This window comes from Taudactylus pleione, unplaced genomic scaffold, assembly GCF_031769625.1.
Source record: "Taudactylus pleione unplaced genomic scaffold, aTauple2 ptg001137l, whole genome shotgun sequence".
NCBI classification, from domain to species: domain Eukaryota; kingdom Metazoa; phylum Chordata; class Amphibia; order Anura; family Myobatrachidae; genus Taudactylus; species Taudactylus pleione.
In genome coordinates, this window is record NW_028285538.1 from 3,658,111 (window position 1) to 3,682,187 (window position 24,077).

The 24,077-nt window shown below is 46.3% G+C and overlaps 1 protein-coding gene across 1 annotated transcript in view; it reads left to right on the forward strand.

The window, feature by feature from the left end:
* The first annotated feature begins 1,093 nt into the window (after positions 1-1,093).
* LOC148453523 (protein mono-ADP-ribosyltransferase PARP15-like) overlaps positions 1,094-24,077 on the forward strand; it is a 98,172-nt gene continuing 75,188 nt past the window's right edge. Inside the window, exons 1-3 of the mRNA XM_088461992.1 lie at positions 1,094-1,163; positions 8,075-8,242; positions 10,544-10,606. Coding sequence (XP_088318118.1) covers positions 8,128-8,242; positions 10,544-10,606 — 178 coding nt within the window. The 5' untranslated portion in view covers positions 1,094-1,163; positions 8,075-8,127. The remainder of the gene's footprint in view (positions 1,164-8,074; positions 8,243-10,543; positions 10,607-24,077) is intronic.

Sequence of the window (24,077 nt, forward strand, 5' to 3'; positions counted from 1 at the left end):
CCCAACCCACAGCCTAACCCTAACTGCAGCCTACCCTACCCACAGCTTAACCCTAACCGCAGCCTACACTAACCGCAGCCTAACCCTAACTGCAGCCTACCCTAACCACAGCCAAACACTAACCGCAGCCTACCCTAACCACAGCCTAACCCTAACTGCAGCCTACCCTAACCACAGCCAAACACTAACCGCAGCCTACCCTACCCACAGCCTAACCCTAACTGCAGCCTACCCTACCCACAGCCTAACCCTAACCGCAGCCTACACTAGCCGCAGCCTAACCCTAACCGCAGCCTACCCTAACCACAGCCTAACCCTAACCGCAGCCTACACAAACTGCAGCCTACCCTACACACAGCCTAACCCTAACTGCAGCCTACCCTACCCACAGCCTAACCCTAACTGCAGCCTACCCTACCCACAGCCTAACCCTAACCGCAGCCTACACTAGCCGCAGCCTAACCCTAACCACAGCCAAACACTAACCGCAGCCTACTCTAACCACAGCCTAACCCTATTCCTAAAACCAACTGTCATCATTCAGACAATGTCAACATTGTATCGGTGTTGACATTGCGCATTTCAAAATGCTGAATGCTGACATGCTGAATGTATACCTATGGTTATGAATCAGTAGTTTTCTATGTATATATTTATTTATTTACTTTGGATGCAGGCATGTGTGTCTACATGTAAACTGCTAATCACCTGGAATTGAGTTTGAAATTGGTGCTGTCTTGTGTCATTGATGTCTTAAATGTGGTAAAGGGTTTAAGACACACACACACACATGCACACGTATATTTATTTAGTGGCAAGTCTAATGCTCATAAAAGAAAAAGATATGTAATCTGATATGTTACCAGACACATGTCCTAACTTTAAGAAAAAAAGATTTTCCTGGCAAAAAAATGCATATTGTTTTTAGTTATTAAGGTGCAAGCTACTTCCAGTCATGAAGGTGTTACAGATGTTACAGGAAATGTGATTCCTTATTATAATGATGAGTAGCTGGGAGTGGATTAAACAAAAAATGAAAGTAGAGAACAAGTCCTAAGTTTCGCTTTTGTAGTTCATCACAACACATCCACCATCTAGGTAAGAAGCTGCTCTTTAGTAAAGCACCACATATTCTGGCACCTCTCTACTGTATAACCCTTCAGGTAAGTTTATACCTATATAATAAGATGGTTTATTTTATATAAAGAATTAAATCTGTGCTCCCAACAGTATTAAATAACAAAAAGTGCTTGTAATAGTTTTGAAATTACTGTAAATCTGGTAAAAATTACTTAAGCCCACATATTAGTTACTGAATGGAGTACATAGCAGATTGTAGTAGAAAAATATTATTGTCTGTAATGATTGATGCAAACTTTTATGAAGAAAAAGTAACATTTGTGTAAAAAATAAATAAATAATAAAATGTAATATATTAATTTACAGTAATATATTAAATAGGTGACAAATGTTGCTAAAAAGAGAATATATAAACATTTATTTATTAACATTTGTATCTATAGTGACAGCATATTCCTCTGCACTTTACAATTTGGAACACAGTAATAGAACAAGACTGGTGATTAGTAATGTACACTCAGTAAAGCTGGCCACACATCCAAAGATTATCTGTCCAACCAGTAAACTAGTTGATTGGTTGGAATGAAAATCTGGTAAGGTATGAAAGCAAATGACAATCAGCAATTTGCTCCCAAACGCTGGAAAATGGACCAAACTGTTGTTTGAACAAATTGTTTAGATCAAACATTTAACAAACTTGTCTGAACGACCATTTTCATCTGTTTTCTGGCATTTAGGAGCAAATTGCTGATCATCAGTTACTCCCATACGTTACCAGATTTTCATTCCAACCAATCAACAAGTTGGCTAGTTGGATGTAAGTTGGTCTAGTGTGTGGCCAGCTTTAGTGCACCTAGTAAAATACTGTATGTCAAATATATGCATCATAGTAGACATATATATACAGTATAGAGAGCTATCTAATGTTATCAATGATTTGTATGAATAATGAATGTGGGTGAAAGTAAAGCTAAATCGACAGATAAATGCCAGAACAAAATGTGTCAATCACATTGTTGGCACTGGGACATTTTTTGGCTCATTACTATTCACCATTGCACCATATACTGCGAATACCAACAGTCCTTATATTTTTGGATAGTTATTGGCAGAGTTTATCGTTCATTGTTTATGAATTGAATAGTGGTAATATTGGAACCGTGTTATAACCTAACCCAGATGTTTCTATGTTATTATTGGCAACTAGCAATGTTTTCTGTCATATGTTTTTAACATTATTCAAGTCCTCATGAGAGACATCGGTGTATTAATAATATATTTCTATGTGCTCACAATTGATCCGTGTTTTTTGTATTGTATTAATATTCTCCTTTAAGCACTATTCTCGTTCCATTGTTCACTGTCATATGAACATGTATTTCAAAGTTTTGTGTATATCTATTATTTTAAAACAAAATATGAAGTGTCGGCAGCAGTGACCCCACAGTGCTCAAAAGTGTTCTATTAATTTTGAATAAATATGTTGGTATAAATAATGAAATTACCAGTGTGGTCATGTGTACTACTTGTATGCTGTGTGGGGAGGGGAAGAAGTGAAAGGAAAGGATAAAGTACAAACAGGGAGTGTCTGCTGTGCTGGGAAATTCCCGGGATGCCAGGAAACAAACATGCATTAGAATAATTGGCTTGTGACTTTAGACTTTAAAGTAGACTTTCAACAATATAAAAGTACTAACAGCATAAAAGGGACGGATAAAGATGTATTAAGCCACAGGTTCTCATACTCGGTCCTCAGCTCCCCAAACTGCATGTTTTCCAGGTCTCTCACACAGAATTACAAGTAAGCTAATTAGCTCCACCTGTGTAATGTTTTAACTGTGTCAGTGATTAATGAGTACACCTGTGGACCTGCTGGGTTACCTGCAAAACATGAACTGTGTGGGGTCCTGAGGACCGAGTTTGAGAACCCCTGTACTAAGCCAATCATCAGTGCGTATTTTGCACAAGTGGTGAGCACTTGCATGTTATACACCTCTTGACAAGCCAGTGCCCAAGTGCTTTTGTGTTTTTCGTCCAACAAGCTTTGAAGAAGGGCCTGAAGGCACCTGTTCCCGGATGAAGCATTTTTAGAGCAGCTTTAGGCTTCAGAGTTCTTTAAGTATTATGGGCTTGATTCAGATCTGCATGCAGGCATAGCTATTGCGCATGCGTGAAAGCCGCACTGTGCACGAGAAGCGATTGAATTGCGTTTACGCTCGCACAAAAGATCCACTTGCAATCCGAGTGATAGGTAGCCAGCTTTTGGAGGGAGGTAATTGGGGTGGCTAGAGAAATGCAGGTATGTATAAATTAGCCACTGCGTTCATGCTTGCAGCAGGAGAGCCCTCTGCGTGTCTGGAGACCCGCTATGTCTTAGACTTACTCAGAAAGCTGATAGCCACCTGATCTGCGTTCAATGTTGCTGGTTTTGTATGTGAGCAGTGGATGTGAGATGCTTTTAGTTGGTGTCTATAAGCATCGGACGGCAAGTGAGTCACTAGTATATTTTCACAATTACGTTCCATGTGAGATCGCAGCTGCGATGGCATTTGCGTGCAGATCTGAATCGGCCCCTATTGGTGCGTACACACTGGGCGATTAAAGTGGACGACTGAACGATAACGATATCGTTATCGTTCAGTCGTCCACTTTATCGTCCATTTTTAACACAAAAAAGATGAACGATGACGACGACGCGCGTTCCTGCGGGTCGTTCGTCATCCTCGTTCATCGGGCTGACATGCAGGCCAACCTGACGACCTCGTCAGGTTGCTGCATGTCAGGGAATGGGTGAGAGAGCCCGGCGCTGAACGATATCGCTAATGATATCGTTCAGCGGCTGTGCTCAATGTCATGAACGACATTGAGCACAGCCTGCCGGAGACACACTAGACGATATCGCTCAGGGAGCATATCGTCTAGTGTGTATGCACCTTATGTCCTTTCCCCAATGCTTAAGGGAGACGAGAGTTGCTCTGTCTGCTGACTGTACAGCGCATCAGGAGGAAGAGCGCAAAGTCAGCACACAGGGAGGTGACTAGCCATGGGAAGGCAGGGGGAGATAATGCAAACTGGGGGCACTGTGGCAGTCCCTCAAGAGCCGCGCCAGGCCTGGGTAAAGGGGGCATGGCCTAATCGCGGGAGGCGTGGCCACGCCCCCTTAGGTAAAATATTTTAAAAAATAAAAGGCACAGTGAGCTCTCTCAGCCCGGCGCATAACCAGTGGGGGGCGCGATCCGCTTGATTGCTCCCCACACAGGCATAAGAGAGTGCTGTGGCTGCTTCTTAGCAGCCGCAAGCAGTCTCCCAGTGCAGCTCAGCACTGGAGGGGGGGAGGGGTGCCGGGTCCCTCCAGCAAGCCTGGGCCCGGGTAATTAGTACCCGCCCCCCCTCTTGCCGCCCCTGACTGCGGGGAGGCAAAATGCAAAGTGGGGACACTACAGGGTGGCATAATGAAACTTGAGGCACTATAGGGAGTCATAAAGCAAATGAAAGGCACTACAGGGTAGCATACTGTGAACTGGGGTACTACAGTTTGGCATAACGCACGCTGGAGACACTACAATGTGGCACAAAGTCGGATTTTGACCTCACGGGGCCCTTGGCAAGACATTGTTTAGGGGCCCCCTCCTTCAAACAATCCTGTGCATATATTACAGTAGGTGTCACTGGAGCAAGATGCACACATCATATTATATACACACATCAATATATACAGTTTTATTTCTCCAAAGGAAACCTGTCCGATCTGTGGAAAGGAATAGGCGGCACTCTTGAATCCTGACGAAAAGGTCTTAGGACCTTGAAACGTTGACTATGTATTTAATCCATCGGTGATCAAAACACATTTTTTTGGAGACAAAAGAATGCCGCCTACTCTTTTTCCACACGGGGAGGGCCAGGTTTTCCTTATCTTGCTCCAGTGACACCTACTGTACTATATGCACAGTTACTACAGTCTTCCTAGGTCACATTATATATATATGGTGGTCACATACCATGTTGCACTCCAAATCTAGGAATGGTGAGTGCCGTGGATTAGTGCTTTTTATATATCTATCTATATATATATATATATATATATATATCATCCTGTAACAATTATATACATGAAAGGAATGTGCATGTATGTGTGTCTGTGTGTGTGTGTGTGTATATACATACATACAAACAGAGTGATAGGCGAAGTGGGTGATAGGGGGTCAAATAAACAGAGGAAGATAGGAGGAAAAATAGTGTGAGACTGTAGGAAAGGGGGATGAACAGAGGGAGACGGGAGAAGGTGAGGGAACAGAAAATAAGATAAAAACACCTTCACAATAGGTAGTAACTCAGCATATTATATATAATATATAATGTAGTGACATTGTAAAAACTGTGCATAAATCCATTAGGTGTCACCAGATCAAGTCTTGACCTAGTGACACCTACTGGATATATATATATATACATTTGATCCCATTGAGATATACATTGTCATAGGCCCTACCTGCCTGGCCTTGCTGGGTGTTGCTGGTGGGCAGCGGCGGTCCTGAAAGGCTGGCAGAGTGGCTGCGGTGGAGCCCAGCTAGATGGGTGATGGACAGATTATCAGATGTGAGGGACAGGGCGACGGGCGGGCAGCCGCGCACCCGGTGAGTCACTCTGTCTCTGTGCAAGTGTGCACACCCGGCATCTCCCAGCAAGCAGCCGCAGGCAGGCTGCCGGGCCGAGTACTGTCTCTCTCTCCTTGACAGAGACAGTAGCGCGGGACTCTCTGGGAGAGGTGGCGGGACTGAGTGACGTCATGACATCATGCGGTACTCGCGCAGTGCTCCTCTGGGAGCACTGTGATCGAGTAATTTCTAAGGGCAAAGAGACCCGTCCACGGGCCCCTTGGGTCCCGCTGGGCTGTAGGCGAGCGCCTAGGATGTCTAGCGGAAAATCCGGCCCTGATGTGGCATAATGTAAATTGATACTACAGTGTGGTATAGTGCAAAGTGGTGGGTACTTTAGTGTGCCATGGTGCAAATTGGTAGGTACTTCAGTGTGTGGAAGTAGCGAAAAGTGGGAAATCCTAAAAAACTAATTTGGTTTTGTCCCTTCACTTATAACACTATTTTGGGTTTATCTTATACCTACTTTAATATGCTCATCAAACATTAGTTATATACAGTATGTAGGGATTCGAGATGTTCTGTTCAGTTTCCATGGAAACCAAAAAACACTTGAAAGAAGGGGTCGAATCGAGCAGGGCTCGGGTCTTCCCACCAAGTTCAGATCTCAAAATGAGGCAAAACTTTATCTTCCTGGTGTCGGATCTCGTGTGTTTTGGATTGCATATTAAAGTCCCTCACACGTTATCGGGGCTGTTTAACACTGGAGACCGGAAGGAGAGGGTGTGGGTATAGGGGCACTTTGTAATGAAAAAACGATTAGGAGCACTGTCAAGGAAGGAAGTTGTTGTTTGTATGTTACTAAATAAAGCCTACTGGGTACTTTTATTTTATTAATCTGCCACCCGGCTTATACTGGAGGTGCTGTGATGCTGTTGTGTATTTTTATACACAGTTAAAAAATTTTATAATAAATCTTGTGTTAAAAAATATCATGTCATTAGGGTGCCACCTGGCTTATGCTATGGGCACTGTGAGTCAATATGGATAAGTCGATAGAAGAGCAGGAGCAGCAACCCAGTATTAGTGCTGCGGCTGCTGCCAGCAGTCATAATAGTACTTCAATATCTACTAAAGGTGGTCCAGGGGAAATACAGAAAGGGAATCTAAACAATATTTCACAATGTTAAAGATAACATCAACTCTAATAATAAAGGGAAAATTTACTACTGAAAAGCACAAATTGCCACTTCTACTGTGACTCGATCTGATACACTAAGCATCAATAGAATGGTGGAGGAATATTTTAATGACAATGTACACATTAGCAGGTCACACAGCCCTTTTAATTACTGGAGGTAAAAAAGGCAACTTGGAGCCCCTTGTACAAACTAGCACTTATTGTACTTGCTGTAAGCTGCCCACCCTCCAGTGTGTACTTGGAAAGAGTGTGTAGCACAGTCGAGAACCTTGTATATTGGCGTAGGAGGCTACTTCCTCAAAATGTGGAGAAACTCATGTTCATAAAAATGAGCCACAAGTTCTATGAGGAAGACATTTGCCACCAAATGCAACAAAATACGGAGACTTCTGTAATGGTGGATTCCAGTGGGGATGAGCTAATATTGTGTGATGAAGATGATGATGTTAACACAGGGGACCCCACAATTTATGTCTCCTTGATTTTTTCATTGCCACACTAAAGCTTGAAGGTCTATGGCTGGTTGACATTTTGTGGTTTCTCTGCATTTTTGCTGTAGTCTTGAGCTAAGTAAATCTTAGTCTTTGTCTGTCCAGTCTATACATGCTTGTTAGACTACATTTCAAAATCTAACTTCTCTGTAGCTCCATATTGTGAAAATCACACATATCAATGCTTAAAACTAAATATAACACTGTGGCCTGATTCAAGCGGCGCAAGCGGGTTGATGGTGGCCCAGTGCGCATGCGCGAGACCCGGATAGCGACGGGCAAGCCGTCGCTCCGGGTCTTGTACCAAAGGGGTCATGCTGTCGATTTTGAGTGACAGCACGCCCCCTTTGGTGGGCGGGCCAGGAGCGTGGCTGTCCTATACGGAGGCGTTCCCATGGGAGCGCCTACCGTCTGGGGCCGGCCCCACTGACATCACAAGTGATATCAGTGGGAGTGCTTTTGGCTCTGGGTCTCGTCGCAAGCCCGATGGTCGCGATGGTCTTGACCATCGTGACCATCATCATGGCCGCTCGCATAAGCTGTTGATGGTAACCCACAGCTATGCGAGCGGCCAAGAGGCCGCAACAATAAAAATAAAAAAAAACCCTGATTTAGAGCGGGCGGTCGTTCAGAGCGTCCGGCTCTGAATCAAGCCCTGTGTATCAGTTTTAGCGCTTACATCTCTTCTATTTTTTTTTTTCTTCAAGGTTTTAGGTTAAAGAGTCAAACAGAGTTTGTTATTGGAGGTGAGAAGACAATCATGAGCGAAGTGGTTGTATGTGACACATCTGTGAAGGTAAAGAAGGGAGACATCAGAGTTGAAATTACGGATGCTATAGTAACCTTAAGCAATGTAACATTGGATGAGAACTTTGGTAAGTAGTTACAGACTTTTCTACCTTTCTTAGGAACCTGTTCATTATCGAGGGACAATTGAGTGTGATAATAAAGTATCCAACTCGCTGCAAGTTGCAGCGATGGATATAAAATACTAATTCACTGAGCGCTCGCAAGCGGGTCGATGTTGCCCAAGAGGCGGCTCCGTCATGCCTATATGCGAGACCCGGATAGTGACGGGGAAGCCATCGCTCTGGGTCTCGCACCAAAGGGGGCATGCTGTCGATGTTGAGTGACAGCACGCCCCCTGTGGTGGGCGTGCGGATAGCATGGCTGCCCAGACGGAGGCGTTCCCATGGGAACGACTACTGTCTGGGTCCGGCCCCACTGACATCACTAGTGATGTCAGTGGGAGTGTTTTTGGCTCTGATAGAGCCGAAAGCACTCCAGGGCTTGCGGCAATGAGACCCTACCACAAGGGTCTCGTCGCAAGCCCGATGGTCATGATGGTCTTGACCATCGCGACCATCATCATGGATGCTCGCATAAGCTGTGGGTGGTTCGATTACGGCTCTAACTGTGCGGAGTTTGTATATTCTCCCTGTGCTTGTGTGGGTTTCCTCCGAGTGCTCTGATGTCCTCCCACACTCCAAAAATATACTGGTGGGTTAATTGGCTTCCAGCAAAAAAAAAAAATAACCCTAGTGTGTATGTGTGTGAGCATGTGATAGGGAATATAGAGTGTAAGCTCCACTGGGGCAGGGACTGATGTGAATGGCCAAATCTTTTCTGTAAAAGCGCTGCGGAATATGTGTGCGCTATATAAATAACTGAAAATAAATAAATAATAAATAATAGTGGTAACACCATACTGTGAGGTTCTGGTTTTGTTGTGGACCCGGGGTGGTGATAGGAGCAGACACAGAAGCAGATTTAAATGAAAATGTGGAACTTTTAATGAGTGGTTTAGTAGACATAAATATGACAAAAGTAAAAGTCCAGGCAAAGCACTGAAGTGCACTTGAGAACTGTAGTGAAGCAAATGGGAGAATGTCCAGATAGTGACAGGCAGGAAACAGTCCAGTATGCAGGTATGGTGAGCTGAAATGATATGCAGGCAGAGGAGATATAATCCAGCAGAGTGTAATTGGAGGCAAGGTGCAGGGTGACAGCAGACTCAGGTACTCAGGCAGGAGGAAGGTAAATGGAGGGTGCAGGGGAAGTCCAGCGGTTGGAGCATGCAAGGTAAACAGGCTAGGTAGCTTTTCCCAGGAGGCAGGTAACGAGCACAGGAACTCTCTCTCAGATGTCGCTGAGAAACACGTTGCACTGGCAATGAAGGAAGGCTCTGGACCTCCCTAAATACCAAGTGCCGCACTGTGACTGGCCGGAGAGAGCACATGACCCACCAGGATTGGACAACTGAATCACATGGCCGAAGGCAAGATGGCGGCGCCCATGCCAGGCGGAACGGAAGCACCGCCAGGCCTCACCAGCCCAGAGTGACAATGTGCCCGCACAGAACCATGCGCAGCCAATGCCCCTCGCCAAACATCAGCGCCATCGCCAGACGCCCCCCGCCACAGCGACCTCACAGGTATTACCCATTGACCACCATACTGAGAAACCTTGGTCGTGACACATACCTCCCAACTGTCCCGAATTCAACGTGACAGTCCCATTTTTCTGGAACTGGCCCGCCGTCCCATCCGCGGGCCGCAGTGTCCCGTGGTGGGGGGGAAGTTAGGGGAAGCATACACCATTGCTCTGCATAGCAGAGCAGCGGGTTTGCAGAACGAGAATAGATGCTTTTAGATAGCATCTATTCACAGTACGGGGGGAAGCCGGGGGCAGCCCAGCATCCCGGAGATGCTGGGCACGCCCCTTAGTGATGTAAAAGGGTGTGTGTCAGCAGGCCACACCCCTTTACTATCAGGCCATGCCCCCTTTTCAGATGCGCACGCGGAAGTCCCGACTCTCCGTGCCCAAATGTTGGGAGGTATGTAACACTGTGGTATTAGTAATAAGCAGAATAGCGGCATTGCAGGGGTTACAACTGGTATTTAGCTGGATCACCTCAGAAGATACGTTCTGTGCCTCCGCACAGTACTGTGACACTGTACACAGTAAAGATGGTGCCAGCTGTGCATGAGCAGTAGCCCAGCGGTGACGTAATCAGGTCCGAGGTTGTGCCATGGATTTATGGAACCAATAGAGAGAATACCAGTATAACATTTCCCAGTATGAAGTAATAAGAGAACTCAAACCTCCTGCTCTGAAAGGGTTTATTAAATGTACAGTAACTTTGAAAACATTTATTTATTCTTTTACATTTTCAGATGCATCCAAAAAAATTCTCACTGCAGCGGGAGATGATGTAAAAGAAGAATGTAAACGTTTAGGTATGAAAAGAATGTCATCTTGTTTCTAATATATTGTTATAAGCCTTCAATATAACTCAACCTATATTTATGGTTTGTAGACTAATAAAAATTGACATGAATGATGCAAAATTTACAATGCACTCTCAAACATAACTATAATGGTCATGAGGAGGCAACTGCTACAAGAACCATTACTACTGTACGCAGAGTTCAGTGCATGTGCAGATATTTTATGCAGATAACCTATATGATACTGTTGTTGAAACTATCTTAGGCGCCTATTCATTATCAGGGGCTCAATGATTAAGTAGCTAACTCGTCGTGAGTTGTGGCGGTGGATACTTAATTACTGGAGCAATTCAGCATTTCTCCAGTGTGGGGACAGCTGCTCCAAAAAGCAGCTGTCCCCAAGATCAGAAACACTGCTACAGAAATAGCAGTGTTACTGATCAGAGACTACCAGGCTGACTGCAGATGCGTGAGTTTGCGCAGTGAGGAGGCGGCAAAGGACAGGGATCCTACTCTGATTTCTCTTCGGAACTCCGGATGATTACCATAGGAAGGAGCGGGGCTCCGGGAACTAATTTTATGTTTTCGGGGTTTGCTGAATATTAGGCAGCCCAATCGGGCCTCTATTAATGAATGGGCCGGTTTCTTAAAACTAGAGATGAGCGGTTCAGGTTTAGCAAGGATAATGTAAAAATACAACTTGGGGTACCCATCCACTTGCCGATAATACTTATCGGCTGCAAATCGGGCATTTAAATGTCTAAAACGACCAGCGAGGCGTGCGCCCGCTGGTCGTTTCCGACATCTATCATCGCCCGAACATGACGGTCAACCTGACGACCGTCGTCAGGTTGCCCATGTTTGGGGCTGATTGATGTGCATACACTGAACGTCTGAACGTTCAGTGTTTGCACTTCACCCCACGGGAGACAACGGCGTGATTACGATGTCATAATCGTGCTGTCGTCCCTGCATCTACAAGTGGATGGGCACCATAAATCTATGTAGTCAGGTCACCTTTATAGATGACAGTGAAAAACAAAACACCATCAGAACATAGGAGACAGAGGGCCTGATTCAGACCCGCTCGCGAGCACATAGCACTCGCAAGCGGGTCGATGGCCGGGCAGTGTGCACATGCGGCCTGCGCACTGCGCGTACGCGACCCCCGGAGCGAGCGAGAAATCGGGGCAGCTGTCGATGTTGATCGACAGATCGCCCAGTTTTGTAGGCAGGTCGGGGGGGTGGCTGCACAAACGGAGGAGTTCCCTTAGGAACACCTGCCGTCTGTGGGCGGCCCTACTGACATCACACGTGATGTCAGTAGTGAACTTCCTGCTCTATTAGAGCAGGAAGTTCACTAGGACTTGCGATAGACGAGACCATACCACAAGGGTCTCGTCACAAACCCGATGGTCGCGATAATCGCGACCATCGCCAGGCCGTCCACTAAAGCTGTGGGTGGTGACCCACAGCTTAGCAAGCGGCCTGGAGGCCGGGGGTAAAAAAAAGACGGCCCGCCCTGATTCAGAGCAAGCGCTCGCAAATAGCAAGTGGCTCTGAATCAAGGCTAGTGTGTGCTGCCCAATTTAAGCAAGTCACCTGTAATCATACTTGCCTACTTTTGAAAAAGCATTTCAGGGAGATTGTGAAAGCAACACCTATGAGCTTGGTGGTAAAGTGGGCGTGTACTGCTACATCTGAGGGGCGTGTCATAAACCTGACTGACATCCTAATGTAAATGAGCCCCAAAGCAGTTAGTAAAATCTACATGTTGATGAAAATACACAGGGCCTGATTCAGAGCCGGACGCTATTTGCGGTCGTTCGTTCTGGAAAAAGGGGTGGCTATTCAAATGAACCATTCGCTCTTTGCAGTCTGTTCACGCCTCTAAGTCTGAACCTGCGAACAAAACTTGCAGTCGTAATTTTGAAAAAGACGCTCCCTGCCCGCTCGCACCATACGTCATGTCCGCTATTTAATAGATTAATCGAGTACATCGAACAGCGTATGAACTGCTCGCTATTCTTGTGGTTGGTTTTTCCTACCGCTATTTTGCGAGCAGTTCTGACTATAAATCAACCAAGTGACGTGGTCAATGAAGCTCCTGTATTAATTATGCACACCCATAAAACGCCCGTTTTGACCTTTAAGCACGCCTGCGTTCTGATCTCCACTCCCCGTTTTCAAGCACCTTCCCCTGTTACCACCCACATACGCCTCCTCCTGTCACTCAAAATAGCAGGCATTCGCTATTTAACGAACAAACGATTTTCGGCCGCACTGACTGGTTCGCGCATGCGTATTACAATCCGTACGCATGCGCAGATGAGCGAACATCGCTCATAACGAACGAGCGGCCGCTTACGAGCGGCTCTGAATGAGGGCCACTGATCCTTTTCAGAAAATGCCTGTAGCCATAGGGATCATTGGGCCTGATTCAGCAAGGATCGCTATTGCAATAGCAATACCGATTACGCACGCAAACTCACTGCGAAGATATTCTAACGATTGCAATCACAATGCCATATGCAGCCTAATATAAGGACGCCAACTTTACCTTACACACATCCGTAATACTTAGCAAGACTGTGAAACCATCGGTAACATCGAGTACCTTCGCAGCCTCACGCACACTTGCACAAGCACTGACCTTACCCAGGAATTGCTAACCTCATTGCACGCAGTGCAAGCCCAAGCTGCGTATGGCATCGCAGTGGATAATTTATGCACGCCCTTGCAATGGCGTTCAAACGCACTGACACGCCTGCGTTTCGCCAACCACCCCCTCGTCACTACCCCCAAAGTGTATACTTCCTGTCAATCATTCTGCGATGGGTCTGCGCAGTCCCGATGGCAGTGGGGTGTTCGCACACGCGCACTGCGATACATGCGCATGTGCAGAACGCAAAAAACAGCCGATTGCAAGAGTAATCGCAATAGCAATCCTTGCTAAATCAGGCCCATTGCGCCTTATAACCAATGCAGAGAAATGATACTAATGATCCCATTTGAATGTATATATCTCAGATATTATTTTTAATTTTCATATATAAACACTACATAATGGGGGTAAGGTGCGATCAGGGAGATTGCTAGACTCCTCAGGGAGTCAGGGAGATTACTACTATTGCAGGAAGTCTCCCTGACACTCAGGGAGAGTTGGCAAGTGTGCCTGTAATTAACTTGAATGTTGACATGTGACATGTCAACATCCTGTACATGTCAACATTCTGAATATCAATTAAATATGTCACACCACCTGACATGGAATCAGACATACCCACATACCTCTGACCAGGGCTGTCATCAGAAATTGTGGGGCTCGGCTCTGACAAAATAGGCAGGGTCCCCGGGCCCCGCCCCTTCCTGCGCTACCTTTTGTAGTGCTCTGCCCGGTTTTTTTTCTCACTTCCCTTTTCCCTCGTTTTTTAATTCTCATGACTCATGATTAACTTACCTTATCTCCTTCCTTCTGGCTTCTTCTTCTCCTCCTTGTCTGGCAAATGGCAGACGCTGCTCCTCACGCACCACGGCTCCTCCGACCTCTCCCTTCCAGTCGACTCCAAACTAAACTTTATTGGAGGCGGCTTTAGAGACGTGTTTAGGTTGGAGCAGCCCGAGTGGGCCCTCCTACTTTTACTTAATGGGGACAATGTTGTACCTAGTACTGGCCGGCGGTGGCTGAAGGTAGCAGCGGGCTCCCCCTTTCTCTCAAGGGAGTAGTGCGGGCTGTGCAACGGCGGTAGGAGTGGACGAGCCACCCCCAGTCCCAGCATTCCCCCCCTGATAGCGACCTTGGACACTGGAGCTGGATTTTGGTACAGCTGGAGATTCCTTCCCTCTATTATCGCATGACTACAGATTATGTGATCCCATCACAAGGTGGTCGTGACCCAAATTGGAATCGCGACCTAGAGTTTGTGAACCCCTGTTTTATGTTGTCATTCTTGGGGCGGGATGTACATCCCTCCACTTACTGGAAATATATCAATGTTATTAATGCCAGAATGTACTTAGAAATGAGCAAAGGACAACTCTCCCGATAAGACCTATCCTTTGTGAAAAAGGGACGTCCGGGTTTATGACACAGAAATCTCTCTGCACATGCAGCCAGGGGCATATCTATAATGGGTGCAGGGTGTGCGGGGAACACCGGCCCCTGGGTCCATGGGGGCCCCGCACTGCACACCCTGCACCCATAGAATTACTTACCTCTCCGGAGTCCCACGTCGGCACGGGGGTCCAGCGCTGTAAAAATGACTGGAAAATGGCTGCCGCGGCCATTTTCCCCATCGTTTGCGCATGCGTAGTACAGGAAAATGGCCGCTGCGCCCATTTTCCCGGTGACCAGCACATCCTCTATAGATTCTGGGCGCACTCTAGTGCCCAGAGTGTATAACTCCGGTGCTGGCCACGCACAGCTCAGTGCACTGCCGGCCGCCAGACAGAGAGGAGGGGGCCAGTGTCGGAGACTGCACATGGGCCCCCTCCTCTCTAGAAATGCCCATGCATGCAGCATATGACGTGCACGCCTCAGGCGACACTGGGAGGGATCTAATTAGATCACTTTCAGCGCAGGATGTGAAAAGAAACCCATAGGCGCTATTGGGCAATGCCATCTAAAGCTCAGGAATGTATTGCATTCTGAAGCTTGGTACATATGGAAAATTTGGGCAAATCCGATAATGGCAGTTTTTGGATTTTTGGTCGTATTTTCCTTTTAGTACATCCCGCCTTTGTTTTGAAATAGTTCATTAGGTACTGACATTTTGAAATATTCTAACCACATCTTCATTTTAATGTCATGCAATAGAAGCAAAATAAGTCAATAATATATTGGCCACTAGAAGGCAGTAGAGCCATATTAAACACATGCAAGTTATTGTAAAAATACAACTTGATCTACAGCAGTGGTACTCAAACTCGGTCCTCAAGACCCCACACAGGTCATGTTTTCCAGGTCACCCAGCAGGTGCACAGCTGTAGTCATTACTCATAAACACATTTTAAAAGATCCACAGATGGAGCTAATTATTTTGCCTGCGATTCTGTGAGGAGATCTGGAAAACAGGCTGAGGCGTATCTATAAAGGGTGCAGGGTGCGCGGGGAACACGGGCCCCTGGGTCCAGGGGGCCCCGCAACGCAGACCCTGCACCCATAATATTACTTACCTCACCGGAGTCCCATGTCGGCACGTGGGTCCGGCTCTGTAAAACGACTGGCAAATGGCCAAGTACAGGGAAAACGGCCACCGTGGCCATTTTGACCTGTGCATACACTGTAGACTCTGGGCGTACTCTAGTGCCCAGAGTCTATAACTCTGGCGCTGGCCGCGCACACCTCAGTGCGGAGAGGAGGGGGCCTGTGTCGGAGACTGCACATGGGCCCCCTCCTCTCTTGAAATGCCCTTGTATATAGGTATGACATACCTACTTCCCCGGAAGTTACGGGAGGCTTCTGAGTTTTCAGGGAGCACCTCGCACCCCCGGAAGAGTATGCAGATCTTCTAGTCTCCATCTCACCTGGGGGTATATTTACTAAAGTGAGAGTTTTTACAAGTGGAGATGTTGCCCATAGCAACCAATCATATTCTACTTAACATTTATCTAGCACCTTCTAGAAAATAATAGCTAAAATCTGATTGGTTGCTATGGGCAACGTCTCCACTTCTAAAAGCTCTCACTTTACTAAATTTACCCCCTAGGGCGAGATGCACTAACATCTCACAGTACTTACCGCCGGACACCGCCTCCCTGCTGATCGCATATGCACTAATATATGTGATCAGCAGCACAAAGGACAGCTCTTCCAATAAGAGCTGTCCTTTGCGATCTGCCCTGCGCCATGGACTTCCGGGTTTATGACCCGGGAGTCCATCTGCGCATGCGCAGAGTGACGCGATGGCCGCGGGGCATGCTGGGCGGGATCCCTCATAGCAGCACGATGTAGTAGAAGCCCATAGACTTCTAGACGGTAACGCCAGCAAAAGCTGGCATTACCCTACGCATCGCAGCCCGGCGGCCAGGAGATTGATGCATACGGAAATTGCGGTAAACGGGATTTACCGCATTTTCCGTTTTGTGCATCCCGGCCCTAGTATTAATAGGCCACTTTCACAGGTGAGAGGGTCAGAGTCATTTCATTCCGACATGATGACATCATTTTTATCAGCAGCCGATTTTGGCCACAGAACACGTATGTCTTATTAAAGGGATGATCTGGCAACCCTGTGTGTCCATTGGGAGGGCGGGTGAGGTTGGGGGGCCAATCTGTCACATCTGCTCTGCATTGTGCCGGGTGAGGCTGGGGCTGCTCAGCAGCTGCCGCAGTGCTAGGCTCGCCCGCAGTGTGACGAGAAATGGGAGTATGACACGTGGTCATGCCACCAAAATGTAATATACAATGGGGCATTCACACCCCCTTTTCACAATTGCGCATCTACAGCATGCACCAGCTACAGATAGAAAATTAGCCTTTCAAAAAACAGCCCATCCCCAGCTAAATTGACACCATCCGACCAATCAGGGGTGTATTTATAATGGGTGCAGGGTGTGCGAGGCACATGGGTCCCTGGGACCGGGGGGGGGGGGCCCCGCATCGCACACCTTGCACCCATATTATACTTACCTCTCTGGAGTCCCACATCAGCGCCGGTGCCTGCGTTGTAAAAAAGCAGAGGTGGCCCGTGACGGAGACTGCACACGGGCCCCCTCCTCTCTAGAAATGCCCCTGCGACCAATTAAAATCTACCATGTCATATCTCCAACTTGAGGGTTTTATAAATCCGACCACCCAAACCAAGGACAAGTAAAAATTACATATGGCCATGTGAAGTTTGCATCTAAACCTATTCAAAACTACACCACCTTGCAACCACCACTTAATGAGCTGCAACTACAGTAGTTCACCCACTCTAATAGCCGGAGAAAAAGCCAAACAAACAGCTCCACTTCATAATCATCAGCTTAACTGCACAAAAATATAGTAGTCAATATCTGGCTTAGGAGTGGTAAAGCAAATGTTAAAGAAAAGAAAAGGCCAAGATTATGCCAAAAACCTCAATTGTATTTACTGCAAAATGTATTTATATATAATCAGTTAATTTGGAGTTGTGCACCTGTATTTCTTCTTTGTGTATATATCAATGGTCTCCACAGGAAGCACCTCCAATTATATATATTAGGGGTGAGCGGGTTCGGATTTCTGAAATCCGAACCCCCCCGAGCCCCCCCGATCCGAGTCCGATCCGAATCAGGCTCGACTTTTCCCGCCTGACTCGGATCTGAAATCGAGGCAAAACGTCATCATCCCGCCTTCCGAGTCTCGCGGGTTTTGGATCCTATATAAGGTACCCGCGTCGGCGCCATTTTCTCACTCGGCTGTGGACAGTGAAGAGGGAGGGTGGGAGTTAGGGCTGTGTAGTGTAGTGTAGTGTAGTGCTGCTGTTGTCCACTACTTCAAAGTCCATAGGGGCTGGCTGTGTTGTGCTGTGCTGCTGTTGTTAATAGGGGCTGTGTCCACTACTTCAAAGTCCATAGGGGCTGGCTGGACTGTGTTGTGCAGTCAGTTCTCCATAGGGGCTGTGTCCACTCCAAAGTCCTGTGCAGTGTCCCAGTCCTAAAGGGGTGCTGTAGTGTTGTCCAGGGGGTGCTCTGTCCATCAGGGGTGCTCCCCCCAAGTGCTAAAAAAATAATATATTTTCTGTGTTTGTGAATTGTGTGCGCAGTAGCCGCACGTGCATCAACAAAGTAGTGCCAAGCGTGCGCCTGTGTCATAAGTAAAGGGCCGGCTGGCTTGACCGTTAAAGGGTGCTGTAACCCCCAAAGTACACTCCAGTCCAAACCAAAAAAAAAATTATTTTCTGTGTTTGTGAATTGTGTGCGCAGTAGCCGCACGTGCATCAACAAAGTAGTGCCAAGCGTGCGCCTGTGTCATAAGTAAAGGGCCGGCTGGCTTGACCGTTAAAGGGTGCTGTAACCCCCGAAAGTACACTCCAGTCCAAACCAAAAAAAAAATTATTTTCTGTGTTTGTGAATTGTGTGCGCAGTAGCCGCACGTGCATCAACAAAGTAGTGCCAAGCGTGCGCCTGTGTCATAAGTAAAGGGCCGGCTGGCTTGACCGTTAAAGGGTGCTGTAACCCCCAAAGTACACCAGTCCAAACCAAAAAAATATATATTTTCTGTGTTTGTGAATTGTGTGCGCAGTAGCCGCATGTGCATCAACAAAGTAGTGCCAAGCGTGCGCCTGTGTCATAAGTAAAGGGCCGGCTGGCTTGACCATTAAAGGGTGCTGTAACCCCCAAAGTACACTCCAGTCCAAACCAAAAAAAAATTATTTTCTGTGTTTGTGAATTGTGTGCGCAGTAGCCGCACGTGCATCAACAAAGTAGTGCCAAGCGTGCGCCTGTGTCATAAGTAAAGGGCCGGCTGGCTTGACCGTTAAAGGGTGCTGTAACCCCCGAAAGTACACTCCAGTCCAAACCAAAAAAAAAATTATTTTCTGTGTTTGTGAATTGTGTGCGCAGTAGCTGCACGTGCATCAACAAAGTAGTGCCAAGCGTGCGCCTGTGTCATAAGTAAAGGGCCGGCTGGCTTGACCGTTAAAGGGTGCTGTAACCCCCAAAGTACACTCCAGTCCAAACCAAAAAAAAAATTATTTTCTGGGTTTGTGAATTGTGTGCGCAGTAGCCGCACGTGCATCAACAAAGTAGTGCCAAGTGTGCGCCTGTGTCATAAGTAAAGGGCCGGCTGGCTTGACCGTTAAAGGGTGCTGTAACCCCCGAAAGTACACTCCAGTCCAAACCAAAAAAAAAATTATTTTCTGTGTTTGTGAATTGTGTGCGCAGTAGCCGCACGTGCATCAACAAAGTAGTGCCAAGCGTGCGCCTGTGTCATAAGTAAAGGGCCGGCTGGCTTGACCGTTAAAGGGTGCTGTAACCCCCGAAAGTACACTCCAGTCCAAACCAAAAAAAAAATTATTTTCTGTGTTTGTGAATTGTGTGCGCAGTAGCCGCACGTGCATCAACAAAGTAGTGCCAAGCGTGCGCCTGTGTCATAAGTAAAGGGCCGGCTGGCTTGACCGTTAAAGGGTTCTGTAACCCCCAAAGTACACTCCAAACCAAAAAAATATATATTTTCTGTGTTTGTGACTTGTGTGCACTGTGGCTGCACGTGCATCAACAAAGGAGCAACGCCAAGCGTGCGCCTGTGTCCCATAAGTAAAGAGCCGGCTGGCTCATTTCTTAAAGGGTGGTGTAACCCACAAAGTGCACTACTCTCCAGCAAAAATAAAAAAATATTTTCTGTGTTTGTGTGCGCTTTAGCCGCACGTATATATATCAATATAACATAAATGGAGGACCAAACTTTCTCCGATAAAAATAAAATAGGGAAAGATCGAGAACTGCTTCCTCCTAGTGCTGTTGCTGCTGCTGGGAGTTGTTCATCATCCCAGAGAGGAAGTAGGAACATCACTACTTTTACTAAACAATTGACCCTCCAACAGTCCCTAGCGATGAGGATGAAGTACGACAGCAGTCATCCTGAAGCAAAACGTATAACTGAGGCCTTGACTGCTATGTTGGTGTTAGACGTGCGTCCGGTATCCGACATTAGTGCAGTGGGATTTAGACAATTGATGGTAGTGTGTCCTCGGTTCCAAATCCCGTCTAGATTCCACCTGCATCCTCAAAGCAGCAGCGACAAGAGTGCGTCTGTCTGTTAAAGGGTGGTGACACCCTCAAAGTGTGCTACACAAACAATTAAAATATTGTTCTTTTTTTTTCTGTCTTTGTGAATTGTGTGGGCTGTAGCCGCACCTGCATCCTTAAAGCAGCAGCGACAAGCGTGCGTCTGTCTGTTAAAGGGTGGTGACACCCTCAAAGTGTGCTACACTAACAATTAAAATATTGTTCTTTTTTCTGTCTTTGTGAATTGTGTGGGCTGTAGCCGCACCTGCATCCTTAAAGCAGCAGCGACAAGCGTGCGTCTGTCTGTTAAAGGGTGGTAGCACCCTCAAAGTGTGCTACACAAACAATTAAAATATTGTTCTTTTTTTTTTGGTCTTTGTGAAATGTGTGGGCTGTAGCCGCACCTGCATCCTTAAAGCAGCAGCGACAAGCGTGCGTCTGTCTGTTAAAGGGTGGTGACACCCTCAAAGTGTGCTACACAAACAATTAAAATATTCTTCTTCTTTTTTCTGTCTATGTGAATTGTGTGGGCTGTAGCCGCACCTGCATCTTTAAAGCAGCAGCGACAAGCGTGCGTCTGTCTGTTAAAGGGTGGTGACACCCTCAAAGTGTGCTACACAAACAATTAAAATATTGTTCTTTTTTCTGTCTTTGTGAATTGTGTGGGCTGTAGCCGCACCTGCATCCTTAAAGCAACAGCGACAAGCGTGCGTCTGTCTGTTAAAGGGTGGTGACACCCTCAAAGTGTGCTACACAAACAATAAAAATATTCTTCTTCTTTTTTCTGTCTTTGTGAATTGTGTGGGCTGTAGCTGCACTTGAATCCTCAAAGCAGCAGCGACAAGCGTGCGTCTGTCTGTTAAAGGATTACATCGGTGACAGCATCCAAGTAGGCATGTCAGACAGTCCGTACCTGTACTGGCAGGAAAAAGAAGCAATTTGGAGGTCCCTGTACAAACTGGCTCTATTTTACCTGAGTTGCCCCCCCTCCAGTGTGTACTCCGAAAGAGTGTTTAGTGCAGCCGGGAACCTTGTCAGCGAAAGGCGTAGGAGGTTGCTTCCACAAAATGTGGAGAAGATGATGTTCATAAAATGAATTATCAACTCTTCCAGGGAGACCAGCCTCCAGAACGTACAGAGGGACCTGTGGTTCCAGCAGGGACGAATTAATTCTCTGTGAGGATGAGGATGTACACACTGAAGAGGGTGAGGAATCGGTGGATGAGGAGGATGAGGATGACATCTTGCCTCCGTAGAGCCAGTTTGTGCAGGGACAGATAAATTGCCAGCTTGTTTTGTGGGGGCCCAAACGAACCAATCATTTCAGCCACAGTTGTATGGCAGACCCTGGCGCTGAAATGATTGGTTTGTTAAAGTGTGCATGTCCTGTTTATACAACATAAGGGTGGGTGGGAGGGCCCAAGGACAATTCCATCTTGCACCTCTTTTTTTTCTTTGCATTATGTACAGTTTGGGGCCTAGTTTTTCAATGCCATCCTGTCTGCCACTGCAGTTTCACGCCTAGATGGGTCACGTGTTTGTGCCGCCCACTCGTGTCGCTTAGCATAGTCATCCAGCTACCTCGGTGCAACCTTTTGGACATAAAAACACTATTGTGAGGTGTGAGGTATTCAGAATAGACTGGAAATGAGTGGAAATTAAGGTTATTGAGGTTAATAATAGCATAGGAGCAGAAAAACCTACAAATTCTGTGATTGTAGCTGTTTTTATGCTTTTTTTCAAAAAAATACAGATCCAAAACACAAAACCCAGAACCCAAAACACGGAAGGGTGGTTTTGGCAAAACCAATCCAGATCCAAAACACGAAGAAAGATCCAGATCCAAAACCAAAACACAAAACACGAAAAGTGGCCGGTGCACACCCCTAATATATATATATGTCCAGAGTGTGCAGTCTGAGATCCATTTTCTTTGTAGAAAAGAAAACCCCTCAGTGACCAGAACAGCACAAATAAAACTGCACTAGCAAAAAATAAAGAGTTAATAACAGGCAGAGGGACAGGAGCCGAAAAATATGGTGTCCAACCTGCGGCAGGGCCGGATTAATAATAGGGCAGGTGGAGCTGCAGCTCCAGGCGCCCTATGAAAATAGGCCCTTTAGGATCCACTCCAGCACAGATAGGAAAAAAAATGTCTCTCCTGTCAGCACCTACAGGACTCCAATGCCCCCGTCCATTCACCTCCTGACCGGCCAAAACGAGCTCCGAAGCACCTTTACTCTAGCATCCACCCTCCTCACCAACGGGGGCCATCCGAAGCTCTGCCCCCATGCAGGACAGGTAAGAGATGGGAGAGGTATGAGCTGCCTGTAACAATTGATTCTCTATTGGGCCACATTTTCAGAGTGCATTAGAATGTGCTTCTATAATAGGCAAATCTAGGAAATAGTTATGTTTAGTTCTGCTCATTTAATCATGGCTCATAAATGACCATAACACAGATAATATACAGAGGGTTCTGTGTGTCAGTGGTGACACTGCTCCTTTGTATGCCCCTGCAAGATAATGAAACAGACCAAAATAAACAAAAAAATACTTTAATGCTTGTGTGTGTGTGTGTGTGCGCGCGCGTGCAGGGCCATCTCTTCCATTGGGCTTGTTGAGCAGTTGCCCAAGGGCCTGAAGCTTGTAGGGGCCCTTCAACCCGCCCCCCTGCAGCCGCGGGCAGTTGGTAAATTTGTGATATTTTTATAAGTCGGCCATTGGTGCACTGTATATCGATCTAACCTGCAGCAGTGGGTGTCCTTATGCCTGGGTGATCTTTGGAACCATTAGCATATTTTCGCAGCTTCGTTGTGTACGAAATCGTAGCTGCAATCGCATTTGAGTCCAACTCTGAATCAGGCCTTAGATGTCCAGAGTGCCAGCCATCTATTCCTGATATATATTATAGTTGTTTCAGAGCTTGCTGTCTGATTTATCCAATTCCAAGGGCCATAGTGTGTGGCAGTGATGTCCTATCTACTTTGTGGTGGTCAATGGAGTTCTCTGTATTATATGGCACTCATTGCAATGTTCTCTGTAGTGTAGTGGTGGTCAATTAGATGCTTGGTGTACTATATGGCAGTCATTGTAATATTTTTTGTATAATATGGCAGTCATTATGATGCTCTCTGTGTTATTTGGCGGGCACTGTGATGCTCTCTGTATTATAAGGCGTTCACTCTGATGTTCTCTACATTATTTGGTGGTTACTGTGATGTTCTCTGTATTAAATGGCAGTCATTGCGATGCTCTCTATATAGAAAGGTGGTCATTACAATGCTCTGTGATCGGCGAGGTAGTGTAGTACAGGCAGCAATACTTAGCTATTGAGTTTTGAGACAGCTGAGTCTGCATGCTCCATGAAAAGTGTAGATACCCAAGAAACACAGGCACTGAGTCGAGTCTTGTCTTTGTCCCAGGTAAGAGAAAGCCTAGCTTCACCCATCTATGTATTTATACATATAAATATAAATATTCCCAACCCTCCCCACATATAAAAATAACATATGTATGTATGTATGTGTGAAAATATATATAATATTTACCACCTTGGTACATCAGTTCCATTGTACTGTAGCTATTTAGTTTTAAAAAAGGCAACAGCTAATGTACTGCAGTGGCTAGGGATGTTGGTGGAACACTCATAGAAATATGCCAGTTATCAATTAACAATTTTGGATTTAAAAATTTATTTTTTTATTAATCTAAACTATTCTAGCCCTCAAAGAAAGACAGACAGTACAGTTCTCACTCTTTCACCAAAAACCCCAAAACATTTTCT